We start from the raw sequence: 19,441 nt of genomic DNA, 5'->3' as shown, positions 1-19,441 counted from the left end.
CTCGAGAAGCTGGGATTATAGGCATGTGCCATTCCTCTCAGCCTTAATGTCCCTGCCCCCGCCCCATAAGGGTCTTGCCTGTGCCCTGGGTTATGAAGACTACGCAGGGGCAGTTCCTGGGGGGCTCACTGAGCCCTCCTAGGTTACGTGGTTTAGAGGGTTCTGTTGTTGTTGCTGCTTCTTGACTCTGGGTTTCTACACCATTCCAAATGGCAGATTTGGGTCCTCGTCACTTGCTACCCAGGCCTGGGATTTGGGAAGGTTCCTGACGTGCTCCTCTGTCTCCCGAGGCCTGGGGCAGGCAGCTCCCTTGGGGATCGTCTCAGGGCTGGCAGGTGTTCTTCCATTTCCACGCAAGGGCAGGCAGCTCTTTCCCGGTCCCCACTTGTTGCGGGAATTCTAGTGGCAGTTGATGGCTGGGTCCATGGGATCCACAGGTGTGGATCATTACCACCCCCAGCCTTAAGGTGCGTGACGAGCTCTAGCATCTTTTTCAGCTCCTGTGGCTTCAATTCCTGCTCCCTCAGTGCACACATCTCTAAGTGCCCTCTTCATTTCTGTCCCTAAAGATTTTTCTCTCTCGATTTCAACCTTAGATATCTATTTAAAACTTTTAAAAATGTATGTTAGTTAGCCCTTACATGCAGAGTGTGTGCATGCGTGTTGACGACTGTTTTCCCCACATCTCCCCATGCCACTATCCCTAAAAATTAATCTAGCACATAAAATGGAAACAAAGTTTTCCTTCTTCTTTATTTCCTTAAAGATCAATGTGTTAAAATGTTCTCCAAGTGAGTTTAAAATGTCAACCTGTGGCCTGGGGATGTAGTGCAGTGGCAGAGCACTTGTCTAGCGTAATAAACCCAGGGGAGTGCTGGGTTCAATCCCCAGCTTCCCCTGCTCCCCTCATAGTGTCAGCCTGCAAGATACATCGCCTGGATGTCTAGGGACTCGGAGTGTGCACTTATGTTGCACGTACGTGTGTATGTGTGTGTTGGGGGCAAATGACCCCACATAATCCCAGAATCATCATCCCTTTCATTTAGCCAGACTCAAATCAGGAGGTGGAAGAAGTGAGATCTAGAAGGTAAGGGGAGGGACTCTGAAGAAATCCAGTCACTTTCGACATGGGAAGGAATCGTGTTGCCCAACGGAAACCGAAGTGGCCACATCCGTCCTCTTCCTGAGTCCTGTCAACAACAAGCTGTCTTCCTGAAACAGCTGGCTTTGTTCCAACTCTGAAGGTGTGGAGGGTGCGGGGAGATGAAGCAAGTCCAGGCCTGGGGGCCATGAAGCGCGGGGCTCCCACGTCACAAGCACCCCTGTGAGCAGGAATCCTGACGTGCTCAGCATACCCTGTCCCCTCTGCCAGGTCCCACGTATTACGCAAGTTGCCTGACAATGTGACAATGCTTTCTTACCTCCACCTTTGTGCTGTGCTGAGCCCTGTGAACAAAGTCACATAGCACAGAAATGACATTTAGGGGGACAAAGGAAACTTACAAATGGAGGACATGTGAGAAGGTCATGAAACTCCCTGTAGAACAAAAGGAACAAAGAGATCCCTTTGGAAGTCCTAACTGAACCTGACGATTTGGAAAGATGTTTATAATAATAATAATAATAATAATAATAATAATACAGAAAGAAAAGAAAGACTTGTTGGCTGTGTCACATGAACATTCATGTCAGCTTAGGGAACCTGTTTCTTCTTTCATGAAAGGAGGTCTGATTGGGTAAGCTCCCTTCCAGTTCTAAGAAGATGAGCTGCCCTCGATCTGAGTCTTCTGAGAGATGTGAAGAGTCCCACCTCTCCATGTGAACTTGATAGGCAACATCTCTCTTTGCTGGATGGTGATTATCAGTGACCAGGGGCTCCAGAGAGGCTTCCCCCGCAGCTGCTGAGCAAGCCTGACCAAGCAGTTCTTGGGAAGTCCTCCTACTGTCCCTTTCCTCTCCTTCCTTTCCCCTCGGTGACTCTGATCCTCCACCTCCTCCCCCGCCTCCTTCCTGATCTGTCAAAATCATCACTTTAGAGGAGGGAGTCCCCTTTAGAAAAGGACAAATGCTCTTTGGGTTGGGAACGTTTTTCTTTCCGTCATTAAGCATGAAATGAGAGTGGGTTTTTAACATCATTCTCTTGCTGCACGGAAGATCCTCTTTTTCTGAGGCTTCAAGGTCATGAGCAGATTGGTACAGCACAGTCCAACATGTTAGTGTAGCATCTCGATAGCTGTGTGTCAGTGCTGACTTACCTGGCCTCTCCTTGGACCCTGGAACAGCCTCTTAGACTCTAATACGACACATAATATTTGTACATATGTATGGGGTACAGAGCTATAATGTGATACACGTACATAAGGTGTCAAATCAGTGTCATCTGTTAGATATTGCAAAGGGAGACAGTGTAAGGGGAAAAGAGGGGGGAGAGAGAGGGAGAGAGAGAATATGGGATTTCTTAGAGCTTCAGGGCAAGGTGAGAAGGAATCCCCAAATAAACTACTTCTGCCCGTTTAGTGAAACTGAAACTTTGACCCCAAGTTCTATTTCAGTTTTCACGCCATAAGAAGGGCCCTTATCTCAATCCTTATATATGTCGTATGTTTCCCATGATGTTAAATAATAGATATTAATGATTATTATTTGCTGATAACTGAAAATTTACCATGTGCCAGGTACCACGAAAAGCACTTTCTATGTGAATTATTTTATTTAATGTTCACCAGGACCTTATGGTAGGAATCACCACTATCCTCGTTTTATAGAAGAGGGAACTAAGGCCCAGAGAGATTAAGGCCTTTACCTGATGTAACTCAGCAGCAGGTAAGTGGCAGGAGGAGTTTCTTCTGGGACTCACCGCGGGAAGCCTGAGTTCTCAATGCTGTGTGACATGGAGACGGGCTGCTGTGGGTAGGGCCCTGGGGCGGGTCCCAGTGAGGTTTGTCCTGCCTCACTGTGTGGTCTTGAAAGAGTTCGTTGGTTCCTCTGACCCCTGTGTCCTCTGAGGGATGGCAACATGAGAAGGGTGCTGTCAGTTTCAAGGTGAACGCCTGGCTTTTGGGACAGACTTGGGCCCCCATAAGTGGCAGACACGATCGTAGCAGAGAAGCCTTGGAAAGGTGAGCCAGGCCAAGAGGAGGCACACGACCCTGCCTTGTGAGTGTAGTGGCAGTGCTTTGTGCTGCTAAGAGGGGAGTTGGCATATGTCACTGTCCCAGGCATCCAACTGCTTTGAGATGAAAAAGACAGGACTTGGAAAGAGGATGAAGTGTCAACGTCCCCCATTCCTGTCACGTCCCCCATTCCTGTCACACCCACTCCCTCTTCACCCGGCAGTGCCCTATCTGCACTCAGGCTGCCGCGAATGCCCCTCCCTGGACCCCACATCCGGAAAGCCATGACACTGGTTCTCTGTCCACTTTGCAGCCAAGGTCTGAGTGGACTCTGAATGGACGCTGAATGGACGCTGAATGGACCTGAGAGGAGGTGAGGGACAGTGAGGTTTGAGCCTAGCCTGGATCCACCCTGGGGTTCACGGAAGCCTGGTGTTCCCGAGAGGAGTCCTCTGCAGAGGGTGAGGGGCACAGGCCTGCAGAGCTGTGGCTCAGGGCAGGGTACCAGGCAGAGCCTGAGGGCTGTGGCAGTTGGAAGCCATGCCTGTGACCAACCTAGCCCAGGGACTGCCACCTCAGTGGTAGGAGAGGGGACTGGCACTTGGCACTGTAAGTGAGAAAAGCCGGGGGGTTCTGGCAGTGCAAGCAACAGAGTCAGGCACCATAGCCAGGGGTCAGCCGGAGTTGGCAGAGGGGTGGAGGCCAGCTTGGCAAAAGGCCCAGGCAGGGTGCTGGGAAGAGGGAAGAGGGTCCCTGAGAGGTGTCCCGAGGGGCCGAATCCCAGGCTTGCCCATTGGGTTTGCACATACAGATTACAAACCAAGTTAGAGCTAAAAATATAAAATCCAAAAACCAAATAAAAAAAAACAGAACCAAACCAGGCTGCCTGTGTGCCCCCCACCCAAAGTCGACCACCGTGTATAGTTTGGTTCATTTCTTTCCAGCATTAAAAAAATATATGGCTTTATTTTCTAGAGCTGTTTTAGGTTCCAGATAAAATTGAGCTGAAAACCTTGTGGCAGTTTTATTATTATTATTATTATTATTATTTTAAAATTTTTGTGGTGCTGGAGATCCAACACAGGACCTTAGCACTGAAACATTTTTTTTTTAAATGTTACAATGTCACCATATCATAGTATCATGTGGTCTGTTAGAAGAATCTAGATTCTACCTATTTGCATTTAATATAAAGCAATCTTTGGGTTATTGTATATCACATTTCTTTGCTTATTATATTTTTTCTACTTTGTTATTTCCTCAGACTTTCTTCTAGCCTCTTGTTATTTCTGCACCTTCCATCTCTAGCTTCTGACCCCAGAATAGTATCCTGTCTGTCTGTCTGTCTCTCATTTGGTCTGCCATCTACCTAAGGCTGTTGGGCAGGAGGTTCCTCTGCATTGACAGCTCTCTGAACCCTGAGCTCATTCCACTCCTCCCCTGACCTGTCCCTGGTGTCCAGGACAGAGGTGGCCTTCTATTCCCTCTGTTCAGGTTGAGTACCCGGCAGTGCCCCGTCCAGCCCCACCTCGGTGATGTTAAATACCACCTCTGCCCACCTCTCCCAGGCTTCTAATTCTTCGCCCAAAGTCTATGCATATGGCATTTCTGGACCATACTTCCTCTTGGTAGCATTTGACACTATTCATATCATTTAAAAAATTATGGAGGGGGAACATCTGTGAGCCAGGTTTTCTTGCAGTGTCTGAGGGACACCATGAGTAAAGTACCCACAAATCCTTGCCTTACTAGAGTTCAAAGTCACATCTCTCATCTTCATTTCTTTTCCCTGGTTCTAGGGATTAAGCATAGGGGTCCTCCACCACAGAGCTACTCCCCAGCCTTTTAAATTTTATTTTGAGATGGGGTCTCACTAAGTTGTCCAGGCTGGTCTTGAACTTGAGATCCTCCTGCCTCAGCCTCCCAAGTAGCATGCGCCATCAGCTCATCTTAATTTTTTTAAAGTCATAAGTAACAAGACTCCTGTATAAGAATGAGAAAACTAATTACATAAAATATTACATAAAATATCATCTCATATTAAAATTTAGAAAATTCAGATAAGGAAAAGACAAAGATGAATAAATATCCTACTCTCCTTCTTGGAGATAACCACTGTCAACAATGATCTGCACATCCTTCTATACCTTGTGGCATGTGCATAATATTTCATTAAAAAACAAAATGAGAATATTATTCTTTTGCCTAATTTGTTTTTCTCTCAATGCAATCTGTTTTGCTATAATGCCATATGATATTCCTAAGAAATTTTGTTAGACCAAGATTGCCTTAAAGGTAGGGAAAATGCTGACCATCAAGACAGCTCAAATTGACAATGACATTTATTGACCTCTAAGAATGTTTTTTTCTTCGGGGAGGGGTGTCTAAGAATTTTTTTTTTTTTTTTTTTGGTACTGAGAATTGAACTCAGGGGCACTCGACCACTGAGCCACATCCCCAGCCCTATTTTGTATTTTATTTAGTGCCTAGCCATTGCTGAGGCTGGCTTTGAACTTGGGATTCTCCTGCCTGGGATTACAGGCATGAGCTACCACACCCGGTGCTCTAAGAATGTTCTTAATGATAATTTTTGAAAATAGTTAAGTCTATGACAATAAACCCTAAAGCCATTGTGCAAATTCACAGTTGGTTATACTTACCTTTTGCTCCAATGAATGGCTTTCTACTTTTCCTTCTCTCTCTCTCTCTCTCTCTCTCTGCATTGTTGGGAATTGGACCCAGGATCCCATGCATGCTAGGCAAGACTTTACCACTGAGCTGCGCGCCCAGCTCTCAGATGGCACTCTCTTCTCATTTCTGGTGTGTACAGGCTCCTATCATTTCTATTACCCATTGTGCTGAAAAAAAAATGCGCAGAGAGGGCAAGGTTTTTACCTTGTAGAGCTCAAAGTGCCCTGATTTCATTCTAATTAACAGCAGCCCTTGCAACTTTCCTACATCCAGCTCATGCTGGAGAGGAGGTGCTTGATTATTGCAAAAGTCTTCTCATGTTCATAAAGAGTCATGTACAGCCTCATTTACGGCTGAGCAGGATTCTTCTGTCTGCATGGGCCACGCATCATCTAACCAATCGACTCTTACAAACAACGCTACAGGGAACATATTGTACCTGAAACTTCATGGATAGTCTTAGTTATTTTAATATGATAGATACTTAGAAGTCGAATCGGGGTGAAAATGGTTACATTTTCCAAATTAATATTACCAAATGAATCCATTCAACAAATATTTAATGATTGCTCTTTTCCTGACCCTGATTTAAGGGCTGGGGACACAGCGGTGGTCCAAGCAAATAAGGGACTGTCCTTCTGGGACTCAAAGTCTGAAAACAACAAACAAATAAGTATAAATGTAAAGTTAGGCATCAATTATTGCTTTGAACAAAGCAGCTTGAGGGAGTGTGAGTGGGGGGGGGACTAGTTTAGATAAGGTGGTGAGGGAAACTTTGTAACAAGTTGACCTTCCACAGAGACCTGGAGGAAGTGAAAAATCAGGAAGGTCATTATAGGAAGAGGGAAGAGTGGTGCAAAGGCCCTGAGGCAGGACTGTGCTGGGCATGCTTCTGAATGGGAAGGAGGCCCAGATGGCTGGAGTGTAGTCATGGCAGGGTATCTGTGCAAGAGATGATGTTAGAGAGGCAAATGACAGATGAGTTTGGACCATAGAGGCCAAGAGTGGAGGACTGTGAGCAAGGTTTTCATCAACTTGGCTGCAGGATGGAGAGTGAAGGAAAGGGCAGAGAGGGAAGTAGATAGGAGGCTATTTCAGTTGCTCTGAAGAGAGATGAGGTGTCTTAGACTAGAGAGAGAGTGAAGGGGGTGAAAAGAAGTGGTCAGATCTCCTCTCCCACCATAGAGCATGACAGTGTCATTTTTCTCACCTGCCACACTTCCTCCTTCTTGAACTTTCCTTTTCCTTGGGCTCTTGCTTTCTTCCTACACCTCTGGCTTCTTTTTGGTCTCCATTAAAGGCCCCTCTCCATGTGCCAGTCCCTTGACTGCTGACATTCTCCAATGTTCTCTTCCCTTCCCCCTCCAGTCCTTTCTCTGTTCTTCGATTTCCCTGGGGGATGCCATCTACCCCAGGGGCTTCCATGCCCTGCCATAGCAATGAGAATGACCTTCAGAACTGCTTCTAGGCCAGCCGAACAGTCCTGGGCTTCCAGAGCTGCCCTTTCCACACTCAATGACGTGTCTGCTGTGCCCTCGCTACAGTCCAACATAGAAGGCCGCACCTCCCCCAACCCACCAACCTGCCTCCTTTATGCCATTTGTCCAAACTGTGGTTGAAGTCTTCTTTTTGACTCCCTCCCCCTTTCTCACTGCCCGTGGCTGATCCACCTGAGAGCCAAGGCCTGTGGGTCTTCCCTTGAAGTTCTCTGCAGCTCACCTCCTCATCTGCTGCCCCTGTCCTTGCTTTGTTCAGACCTGCACTGTTCATGCTGGAGCCTCCGAATTAGACTCCTTCCTTGAGCCTCTGCCCCTTACAAGTTCAGGGGAGACATGGGTTGTATTACTCATCTGCTTAAAGCTCATCCGGGGCTCCTGTGGCCTGTGGGGTAAAATTCACACGTCTCTTATGGCTTTGGCTCGTCCATGCTGGATTCCTCAGCGTTCCCCTGACACGTGGTGCTGTCTGCCTTCATCTAGATGTCTGTGGTTGTCAGCAACAGAAACCTGCTTTAATGAGGCTGAAGCCCAAAGGGCATTTCATGGAAGAATCCAGTGGTTTCTGATGGACCTCAAGGGTCATAAGTTTCTAAGAGGGACCGAAACCAGGAGCAGGAAGGTGGCTCCTTTCTTGGGCTGTCTCTCTTTGGGACTCCTGAGTCTCAACTCCATGGCATTTGGCAGGTCTACCTCACTCCTCCTTCCAGGCATGTGGCTTTGTTTCTGCCCACAGACACACCCCGAGTTTACATCGCCCAGATCAACTGAAGTTCAGGGAGCAGCCCAATTGCCCCTTTCCAGAAAAGCAGCTCTGATTGACCCAGCCAACAGCAGGGAGCCATCAACAAATGATAGGGCCACAGAATTCTCTAAAGTCTCCATGCTGAGCCTTTGCACGTAGTGTTCCCTGTCACTGTACCCTTCCCCGTGCCTTCATCAAGCTCAAGAGATAGACCTTGCCAAAAGCGTCATCAGGCTAGGAGCCCCATAAAACTGCTGCATATCTTGATCCTCACACTTCACATCACGGTTGTGTTCATTGGTTTCTTGTCTGTCTCCCATTAGACTGCGGGAGTCCTTAAACAGACTCTGCTCACCTCCTTTTCCCTAGGGTCAGGGAAGGAGGCATGTCTGACATAGGGCTACCTCCAACTTATAAATGAAGGGACCAAACAGCCCATTAGTCTCTACCCATCACATGCAGGTGACTGCGGGGGGGGGGGGCAAGATTCAGGCATCTGATAGGAAAAGAGACAAGCAGAGCTAGCTTATTCTGCTGGCTGCATGTACCTTGGTGCCACCAGAGTCCCATGAGTACCAGCCCACAGGAAGCTGTAGAATTTAAGGTTTGTTTTTTGCAAGGTAATAGGGGTATCTATGGCTTCCTAAAGGACGGCTACCTAATTGAACTTATAAATGGTTTAAATAAGTGGACAGCTAAGAGTAGAAAAGGTCAGGTTTAAAAAACATCATTACCTGTATATGATGGGCAAGCCAATGATGGCTGTGTATATTTTGTATGAACACTGTGGCTAAGATCTGATTTGAACTCTGTATCAAAATTTCTACGCATGAAGTTTAGTTCACATTACTGAATCTATCTGTGAAGTTGGAACAAAACTACAGATTTAAATAAATATTCACATCTGACATTTATTGGAGCTTACTATGTTCTAGGTATTGGGCTTTATATATATATTAACTAATTTAATCCTTGAAAGTACACGAGGAAGCTGTTTCTATAATAACCCATTGACACAGGAGGAAACCAAGGCAGAAAGGGCGAGAGCTGGGATGTGCAGATAAGAATCTGACCCCAGCCTTACACCCGTAGCCACTCGCGGGACCAGCAAGGTCAAGGTAGAGTTTAGTACATTTCTTCCAACACTTCCCTGTTCATGGGTTGCCACTTCAAATACGCTTTTGTTCCCTGACATTTTCACAGGGCTTTTCTTTTAGCACATTTTTTATGTTTATGTTTTGGGGCAAAAAAAGAAACCTGTCTCTGCAGGTGTAAGGTATGTTGGCACTAAACTCTCTTGTAAGAAGCTCTCCTCATGCCAATGTTTATCCCCAAGCCAGCTCCAAATGTTTGCCTGCCTTGGGTGACAGAAGGGGATAAATGAATACGCCGAGGAGAGGCTTCAGGACTGCCCTCTGGGTCTCTGTTTCTGGCTTTTCTTTCCTCTTGAATGTATCCTCAGGTGCTGGAGGACAAAGGTCAGGACTGTCATATGAGTGCTGCCATTAGTCCCATTCGCATCAGGTTTCTCGGGGACTAGAGCGAAGGTGGCCTGATGGAGAGAAGAGGGTAGTGAATGGGTCCAGGGTTGCTCCTGTCATTGAAGGCCTCTGGCACTGTGCCCAGCTGTTGTAGGCCCTGAGTAACTCACTTGTCACAAGGGGGGAGTTCCATCAAAATGTGGATCTTCACGTCCTGTCCCCTGAGACGTTCAGGGTTTCAGGAGAGCAGTTCAGGGCCACCACTCACTTAAGGAGTGAGCGGACACTGGGAAGTAGGATGTGGGTGACGCGCTGTGCACGGTGGGTGCCCTAAGCTGAATTAGCAGAGTGACTCTATACAAAAGGTTTTTGTGTAACCCTAACGCTGGACCCTGGAAACTACTATGGCATCAAGACCCCTGAGCCTTGAAGAAGCGGAAGGCAAGTGGGCTGAATCTTTGGGCAAGCGTGGAATTGGGGTTAAGAGGTGGAGGGATCCAAAGTGCTAGAGTCAGTTGGGCAGTTCAGCATAGAAAATCCTTTAGTGTGGTGCTGGACACTCCCCAAAGCCCTCTTGAAACACTAGCTGCAAGTATTACCGTAAAATGTGGGGCCCACCACCTGGTGGGAAACCAAGCCTTTAGCCCTGCTTCTGGGTCAGCTCGGCACGGAGCCAGTGTTGATGGGAAGCTGGCCCTCTTGTTTGTGGCCAGGGGAACATGTGTGACCTCACACTTTGCAAGGCCCTGTTGAGAAATCAGTGGTGTGTCGGACTTCTCCGGGAAGGTGACTTGTGCACGTCCCTGAGCCACTGGGGGAGGGGCTTTGACTTGGGGACAGGATCTCTGTTCCTCCCCTCTCCCTTGGATAGCTAGTCCTTGTGCCTATGGAACGGTCAGAAGTAGGTGGCAGTGCAAAGCCACCTTCCTTTGTCTAAGGGTCAGCTACAGTTGGGGGTCCTAGAGAATGCTCAGCCAAAAAAGACATTAACCTAGAGAGAAAGAGAAGTAGGAATACCTGAAAGGGGAAGAAACACGCTCATAAACAATTCTAATTCCAAGAGGCATTTTCATCTCTGGTTTGAGTAGCTCAGCTACCACTGCTTCTGGTCAGTGCATTAAACTTGAGTCTTTAAAAATATTTCTTTGCTTTTTTTTTTTTTTTGGTACTGAGAATTGAACCCAGGGGCACTTCACCATAGAGCTACCTCCCTTCTAATTTTTATTTTGAGGCAGGGTCTCACTTAGTTGCCAAGGCTGGCCTCAAACTTGTGATCCTCCTGCCTCAGCCTTCTGAGTAGCTGGGATGGCAGGCATGCACCACTGCACTTGTCTTAAACTGGAGTCTTGATTGGAGTCCTCTAGTACTCCCTATTCCCAGGGTGCCCCTCAGCCTTCCAGATTTGATAGAACTGGGACCACCACCCTTACCTTGACCATGAACTGGGGCAGTGAGCTGGGCATACTCTATTTGTTCCTCCAGGTGCTCCCTCTGCCTTTCTCTAATGTGCCCTCTGCCCTGGGATGCTGACCTGAGGGACTGCCTCTGTGGACTCCCTTGTCCTCTCATTGCTGAGCTCAGCCCGTGAGAATCCAGAAAGGAAATCAGACAATGGGAGTTGGATTTCTGGTAGAAAGTCAGGAGGGGCTCAGTGGACAGGATTCCTAGTAGGAGGCTGGATTGAGCCCAACCAAGGGGACAAAGTTGTAGACTGGATGGAGATGAGCCAATGGGAAATCTGGTAAGAGAAGCTTCAAGAACACTGAGCAGGAGAAGAATCAAGTCAGGTCATCTACTCCACTAGCCCTTGCCTTATCCTATGAGGTCTAGAGATTCTAACAGCACCACGCTGGTACTAGTCTTGGGGTACTGCACCGATTGTCATTATTTCCCCAAATCTGTCTGGCAATTTTGCTAAATTCCCTTTATTTAACTCTTTTTATTTTGGGGGGAGGTGGTACCGGGGATTGAACTCAGAGGCACTCAACCACTGAGCCACATCTCCAGCCCTATTTTGTATTTGATTTAGAGACAGGGTATCACCGAGTTGCTTAGCTGGCTTGGTTGCTTAGCTTGGTTGCTGAGGCTGGCTTTGAACTTGTGATCCTCCTGTCTCAGCCTCCTGAGCCACTGGGATTACAGGCATGTGTCACTGCGCCTGTCTTTTTATTTAACTCTTACTGAGTTTGATAGAACTCTCTCTCCTCGCCCGTCCTGAGTGTGCCCATCCTGAGAGAGCCAACTGGTTCCTGACACCACACTGACCCAGGAATTGTCACCTGTCTATTTCAGGAGTTGCCCATAAATCTAGTTTTAATCAAGAAGGCCGTTTTAAACACGGAACATGCTTACAAATGTTGTTCCCTGGCTTTCAATGGTGCTTAGTTCTTTTTCAGTTTAACGTCATCAAGTCCCTTTATTGCTTAACTCATTTGAGACTGAGGTGACATTTCTCAAAAAAAACAACTTACCAGGAAAAGAAGTGGAAAAAAAAGATTAATATTGTTCAATGAGAGAATATTAAATACAGAAATGGGCATATCCACAAAACCCAGCCTGCTTTTTTGAAAGGACTCCTCTCTCATGCTGGCCTGGAAGACCCCACCCAGACTAGAAAATTCCTTCATTTTTTGAAAAATTGAGCTTCTACCAAATAAATGCAAAAATATATGTTAATAAAAGATATTACTCCACCTTCAAATTCTTCTGTTTTGCAATAAACCTATTAATACCTTGGGTACATATCCCAGACATTTTCCTAAACATCTTTAAAACTCACATACAGCAATTTTTGTATGAAGGAATAAGCCATTTTTCTATACATGATGTTCTACCTTCCTTTATCATTAAAAAATTTTATTTACTTAATTTTTTTTGGTATGAGGGTTGAACCTGGGGTGCTCTACCTCTGAGCTACACTCTCAGTTCTTTCTTTTTTTATTTACTTTTTACTTTGAGACAGAGTCTCACTAAATTGCTGAGGCTGGCCTCAAACTTGTGATCCTCCTGTCTCAGTTTCCTGAGTTGCTGGGATTATAACCATGTGTCATTGCTCCCTGCTCAAAATTATTTCTTGAAGATATTTCTACATCATTCATAAAACGACATTATTTTACTTTATTATATTGTAATTTAATTTTTTTTTGGTGCTGGATATTAAACCCAGGGTTTCACACATGCCTAGCGTGTATCTGCTAATGAGCTACACCCCAGCCCCACTTCATTATTTAAGATTATTTTTAAAACAGCTTTACTAAGGTATATTATAAGATTCACAATCTGCTTTAAGTATATAATCTGCCTTAGTCCATTTTCTGCTGCTGTAACAAAATGTCATCGACTGGTTAGCTTGGAGGTCATTTGGCTGTGTCCTGACATGGCAGAAGGGCAAGCTAGCATATGCAGAGAGAAAGCCAGGAGAACTCATCTTTCTAATCAGAAACTCCCAGAATAATTCACTCAGAGCTAGTGGTGTTAACCGGCTGATGAGGGCAGACCCCATATAATCTAATCACCTCTTAAAGCCTCCAGCTCAGTCCTGTTACAATAGCAATTAAATTTCAACATGACTCTTGAACAGATGTTCAAACTGTAGCACAAGCCAGTGATTTTTTAGTAAATTTACACAGTTGTGTAAATATTACCACAATCCAGATTTAGAATATTTCCATCACCTCAAGAAAACCCATTGTGCTTGTTTGCGGTCAATGTCCCCCTGCCCTCGCTCTGCCTGCTCCGAGTGAACGCTTACCTGCTTTCTGTCTCTGTAAACTTGTCTTCTCTGGACATTTTGTGTAAATGCAATCAAGGTTCACATGATCTTCTGTCCCTGCTTCTCTCACTTAGCATGCTCATTTCAACCTTGCTGTTAACCACCATGTCCAGTGTGTTCTGTGGTATGAACATACCTTCAGAGTTGAAGCAGTTCCTTATTTATGGACGTTACTGTTGGTTCTAAGCTTTGGCTTTTATAATGTGTCCATCGATGTGGGTTTTTCTGCCGGACAGATTTCTAAAAGTGAAATACCTGGATCAGAGAGCCTGTGCACTCAAGTAAGATATCAAGTGTCTTCTCCAAAGATCACACCTATTTACTGTCCTACCAGCTGTGGGTGATAATATCTTTCAATCTGGTTTGTTCTGACCCCCAAGCTCCAGGATGTAAAGCCTGGACTCAACTCCCTGCAATAGTTCTCAAAATTGTCCTTTGTCCTTTTGGTCACTTTCTCCTTATTTTTCATTTGTATTAATGACTAAAAATTTTCTTAAGATGAGTAGTATACATACTACCTGCTACAGAAAACTTACATCTAAAGCTTAAAGACTAGGATAATGCCTCGATCTCAGACATCCTTCAGTGCCCTCAAAAGCCCTGACTGCCTCTTTCTACAGTAAATGTTTTCTGAGGGTGCTGGCACCTGCACCCCATTTTCTTTGGCACTTGCATCTGTGTTGTGTGGAGGCTTTGTGTGGCATCCACTTAGCTAAAATGGAACTGTTCCTCCCAATTCTCTCCTGCAGTACTTGCAGGAGATGTGGGCCAGCAGATTTTCTATGTGAGACCTGGCAGGTGGGAGAGGAGTAGTATCTGCACATGTTTCAAGCTCTGGAAGGTCAGAGCAAGGCACCTGACGGTCGCACATTGTTGCTTACCAGCTGGCTTGTCTTGTAGGCGTGGGGCAGCAGCCGGGGCCGCAGTACCTTGGTGCCATCTACACATTGAACTTGGACCAAGGCCAGTTTCAGCGTGTTTCTGTAGGCTCCAGCTCACCCTCCCCACTCCCCACTTCATGTCCATCTTTGCTTTCGGGCTGTCTGTCCTGCCAGCTTCAGGTCCTCGCAGAAGCAAAGTCAATAACCTGGCACAGTCTGGTTCACCAGTGCCCACAATTGCATGGTATCAACTTTCCATCACAAATCCCAACTGCTAGTGGCTCTGTCTCAAATTGAGCCCTGACTGATGTCGTACGTGTCCTCAAAAGAGGGTTCAGTTTTGCCTGTCTTTGAATTTTGCATTGAACTCTGATAGTCTCCTTAAGTGTCCTGCCTGCCAGCTCAGAATGGCCTGCAGCCACTCCTCAGGCCCCTCAGCCTCTGCTGATCCCTACATCCATCAGGACGATGGAGACCCAATAACCCAGCTCCAAGGCCCAAGGAGTGCAGGCACAGAAAAAGTACACAGGTCCTATGCCCGTGAGTGCCATGTTCTGAGAAAGTCACATACCGTTTCCCACCCAGCTCTCAGCTGCCTGAAATGCCACTGTCACTAAAGCAAAAATAAGATTTTTTAAAAAATGAGTGGAACTTGGAATTTTTATTCCAATTCTACTATCCAGCCGTGACATTTTGGCCAGTTTGCTCTGCTTAGACCTTTGCTCCTATACTTACATATAGAAAGAGTTGGCCTGGGGACCTTTAGGCTTTTTTTTTTTTCCTTGTGTTTTATTTTGAGACTCTTTAGGCCTTTTAAACTCTACTATTACATAGTGCAATGGGTCTCCATGTGGGTCTGCACACAGTGAATTTTATTTAATGTGACACGTAAACTAGGGGCACTTCTTAATGTCCCCTCAACTAGACAGGAGTTTGTCTTGATTTAATGAACAAAATGGAACCCGTCTTGCAGAGACTGGGGATTGTGGTGGGGAGAGGTATTATTGATTCAGGAAGACGGATAAAAAAGACAGCAGGTGTTAGGCAAGTGGAGGAACTATGTCATAAGCTAGAAAGGCCAGTTTGGAGCAGGCAGATCTAGGCTCAGAACTGAACCCTCAGACAGTGGGACTCAGGCCCAGGAATGAGGGAGGAAAGAAAGGAAATAATAACTGAAAGGCAGCTCTGGATTTGCCCTGTCCTAGTGGTGACTCGGCTGCGAAACTATCTGTTCCAAGAATGTTCTTATGGAAGAGAGGGAGGGTGGGGGGAGGGAGGGAGGGAGAGAGACACAGAGAGACGCTGGGATAAACATCCAGAATCCACATCAGTGCAATTTAATCTCAGCCCCCCTCTCTCTGGGCTCATTGCACCCTCTGGTTTCCTTGGAGAACCGTGTTTCCTCCAGGCCTTGTTAGAGGAGCAGAGAGCAGGGTCCTGGAATAAGAGTGAAACCTAATTTGGCCTCCTCCCTTGGAGAGTCATCTCAGGGAGCCATCTGGCTGGCCGTCTTGCCCAGGCAGAACAGCACTGGTCCCTAGGGCAACTGGGCTGTTTGGTAAATAGGTGACGTCCTACTGAATCAGAGGAGCCTCTGAGTCACGCTTGTTCTTAAGTACCTGGCACAGTACCTGGCACAGAATGAGTTCAGGACAAGAGACTGTTGACACTGCATTAATCCTATTTGCTGAATGCAATAGGAAAAGCACTTTCATGAATCACGGTGGAAGTGCCTGCTCTGAGCCTCCTCCCCAGAGCTTTGCTCCTGCCTCTCTGCCGGCTCCTGGACTGTGGTTAATAGGAAGTGCTGCTTGGGACAGTGGGAGTTCCATCCCTCTTGCTTTCTGATTCTCTTAACAGGCTGCTCAGAGCCAGAGCCCCTCTTGTCAAAGACCCTTTCAGAGACCAACCCTGTGAGAGTGAGCTCGGCCGGGGCAGGGCTGTTTGGGGCGCTGCTGTATCCCAACTCCCTGCAACAGCAAGCACTCAATACACACTGAATGTCGATTCTGGTTTTTATTTCCTCCGTAAGACAGACTATAAATCACTTCCCCATTCTGTAGTGGCACTGTTTTGTTACACCCTGAATGATGAGAGTGTGTCTTGGAAAGGAGAAAGGAGAGTGTGAGGGAGTCTCACGGTGGGAGCTGTTGCTTCATCCAGAGCTCCCTGCCTTCCTGAGCCCAGTCGGGTCAGCATTCTGCACCTCCAAAGACCCATTCCCAACGCTCCTGACTCCTGTGTCACCCGAGGACCCGAGGAGCCCTGAGGAGCCCTGAGGATCTCAGAACATATTTCTTCCGATGAGCCATGTTCAGCAGCAGGGGCCCTGAGCTGGCTGGGCATGTGGGGTGGAAGACCAGGCTCCATCTCTTCCCAGCCTTCTCTCCATGGACCCAGTAGCCAGCAAAGGGATTTATTTCTGGAAACGCCCTCCCTCGGGATGTTGGCTCATCCCTACATGTAGCAGTTTACATGCTTTGGTTGGAAGCAATGAAATAAATGCCAACAAAAAGTAGCTTATAAAAAACATATTTAATAATCTCACTTTACAAGAAATTACAGGTAGATAATTCCATCATTGGTTCAGTGGTTAAAGTGCCTTTTGGGCTCAGCATTTTTTTTTTAATTGAGGTAAAATTTACCATTTTAACATTTTTTTTTCAGGTGTTGGGATAAAACCTAGGGCTTCATGCATGCTAGGCAAGCACTATACCCTTCGAGCGACACTCCCAACCCCCATTTTAACCATTTTTAATGCATAGCTTAGCAGAATGAATTACTTTCACATTATGGTTCAGCTATCCCTACTGTCCATCTTCGGACTTTTTCACCATCCCAAACTGAAACTCTGATCTATTAAACAATAAATCCCCTCTGTTCCCTCCCCTGGTAACCACTATTCTACTTTCTGTCTCTGTGAATTTGACTATTCTGGGTGTTTCATGTAAGTAGAATAAAAATATTTGTCCCTTTTTGTATCTTGCTTATTTCCCTTAGCATAACATTTTCAAGGCTTATCCACGCTGGAACATGTATGAGTCCGCCATTTATTTTAATTACCAAGTGATCTTCCATGGTATGTATGTTCCACATTTTGTTGATCCATTCATTTGTTGATGAGCCTCGGGGTTATTTCCACTTTTTGACTCTTGTGAATAATGCTGCTGTGAACATCAGCACACAAATATCTGTTCAAGCCCCTGCTTTGGATTCTTTGGGGTACATACCTAGAAAGGGAATTTCTGGATCATGTGGTAATTCTATGTTTCATGTTTCATGGAAAATTGCCAGGCTGCTTTCCAGAGTGGCGGGCCATCTTACATTCTCACCCGCAGTGCGTGAAACTTCCAGTCCCTCTATATCCTCGCTGACACTTGCTAATTTGTCTTGTGCTTTTTTCCTTGATAATGGACACCCTCAATGGGTGCTGTGTAGTATCTCACTGCAGTTTTGACTTGTGCTTCTTAGAAGACAGTGTGTTGGGTCCAGCTGTAGGATGGATCAGCTCTAACAGTTGGCATGTAATTATGGAGAGGAGTGAAATACCAGGACAGGATTTCTAAGCCATGCTCTTCCTGTCACCACAACGGAGGGGCTGCACGGATGTGGGTACCACCACGTGCAGCTTAGCTATCTGTCACCCTGAAGGGAAAGGTGGGACCCCCAGGGTTGCAACTTAGGCAGGCAGCCTTAGAGGGTGGTGGAAGTGTTCCCTGAAGAAGAGCCAATGAAGGAAGGTTTGCCTTCCTTGGCCAAGTACTTCTTGCTGACCAGGCCATGGGTAGCCATGATCCTAAGGAGTCCGTGGCGAAACTTTTGGCCAATGAAGGCATAGATGAGGGGGTTGAGGCAGCTGTGGAGGAAACCCAAAATCTCTGTGGCATCCAGGGCCCGGTCAATGTCACTGCGGCGCTCACAGGTCTCCGCAATTGAGTGGGTCCTCATGAGGGTGTCTGCGACCAAGACCAGGTTGTAAGGCAGCCAGCAGAGCAGGAAGACCAGCACAACAGCAAAGATGACCCTCATGGCCCGGTGCTTCTGCCCCATGTGGGCCTTAAACAGGGTGCGCAGGGTGAAGCCATAGCACAACAGCATGATGAGCAGCGGTATGGCAAAGCCAAAGGTCTGGGGCAGGATCCGCAACCACATCCGCCACGTTGTTGTATTGTTACCCATGTCTTCGTAGCACACGGGGCTGGAATTGGGTGGGTAGACAGCCTTACGGAAAATTAAAATGGGCAGGGACAGAATCATAGACATTATCCACATGCTTAAGCATACAAACTTGACCAAGTGCCGTTTCTGGATCAGTGTGCGTGTGGCATGGACGATGGCCAGGTAGCGGTCCAAGCTGATGCAGGCCAGGAGCAGGATACCACTGTAGAAGTTGACTTCCTTCAGGAATGAGACCACCTTGCACAGGCCTGTGCCAAAAACCCAGCCCTTCACTTTGGAGGCTGCCCAGATAGGCAAGGTCAGGGCAAAGAGCAGATCGGCCATGGCCAGGTTCAGCAGGTAGACATCGGTGACAGAGCAGGTGCTCCGACTGTACAAGACAACCAGCATCACCAGGGAGTTTCCCAGCAAGCTCAGCAGGAACACCAGAATGTAGATGACGACCACAACATAATTGTTGATTTCCAGGGATTCTGGCTGGCACGGGGCAGAATCTGGTAGGATAGAGGGCAGGCCAGTGCCATAACTGTAATTATATAATTCTTCTAAGATTTCATCCAAGTTGTAATTCTCCCAACTGAATCCTTCCATTTTGAGATAAATCTAAATCCTGCCTAGAAAGGAGATAAAAGGGTTATTGCACGTAAGTCCCCCCATCCCCACAAGATTTTGCCCACCCACACAAGAAATTAAGAGAGGAAGGATTCTTTTGCATTGGCTTGCAAGTTACATGGAAATAACTTTCACTTCAAATTGGTAAATAATAGGAGAAGTAAGGCTATGAGACAAGTAAATAGTACACTTTATAAAAAGTTTACAGTTTCCTTGAATATTCCACAACGTTGCCATCACCCAAACTTTGTTGAAACTTTCCTTTGCATATAGAGTCCTTTTTTGGGTCCCTCAGTGGTGAACAAGTTTGGTTATTGAGGCTGGATATTTAAAATTTGGAAATGTGAGATGCACTTCAGTTCTCTCTCTCTCTCTCTCTCTCTCTCTCTCTCTCTCTCTCTCTCTCTCTTTCTCTTTTTTTGGTACCACAGATTGAATCCAGGGGGTGCTTAACCACCGAGCCACATCCTC

General features: G+C 46.6%; 1 protein-coding gene across 1 annotated transcript; it reads right to left on the bottom strand.

Moving 5' to 3' along the window:
- Positions 1-17,872: 17,872 nt before the first annotated feature.
- Cxcr2 (C-X-C motif chemokine receptor 2) lies at positions 17,873-18,949 on the bottom strand. The gene has a single exon (XM_026390439.1). It carries the CDS (start codon positions 18,947-18,949, stop codon positions 17,873-17,875), a length of 1,077 nt encoding a protein of 358 aa, XP_026246224.1.
- Positions 18,950-19,441: the final 492 nt, after the last annotated feature.

This window comes from Urocitellus parryii, chromosome 1, assembly GCF_045843805.1.
Source record: "Urocitellus parryii isolate mUroPar1 chromosome 1, mUroPar1.hap1, whole genome shotgun sequence".
Taxonomy (NCBI): domain Eukaryota; kingdom Metazoa; phylum Chordata; class Mammalia; order Rodentia; family Sciuridae; genus Urocitellus; species Urocitellus parryii.
The sequence above is the reverse complement of the archived record's forward strand: the minus strand, read 5'-3'. Positions and strand labels throughout refer to the sequence as shown.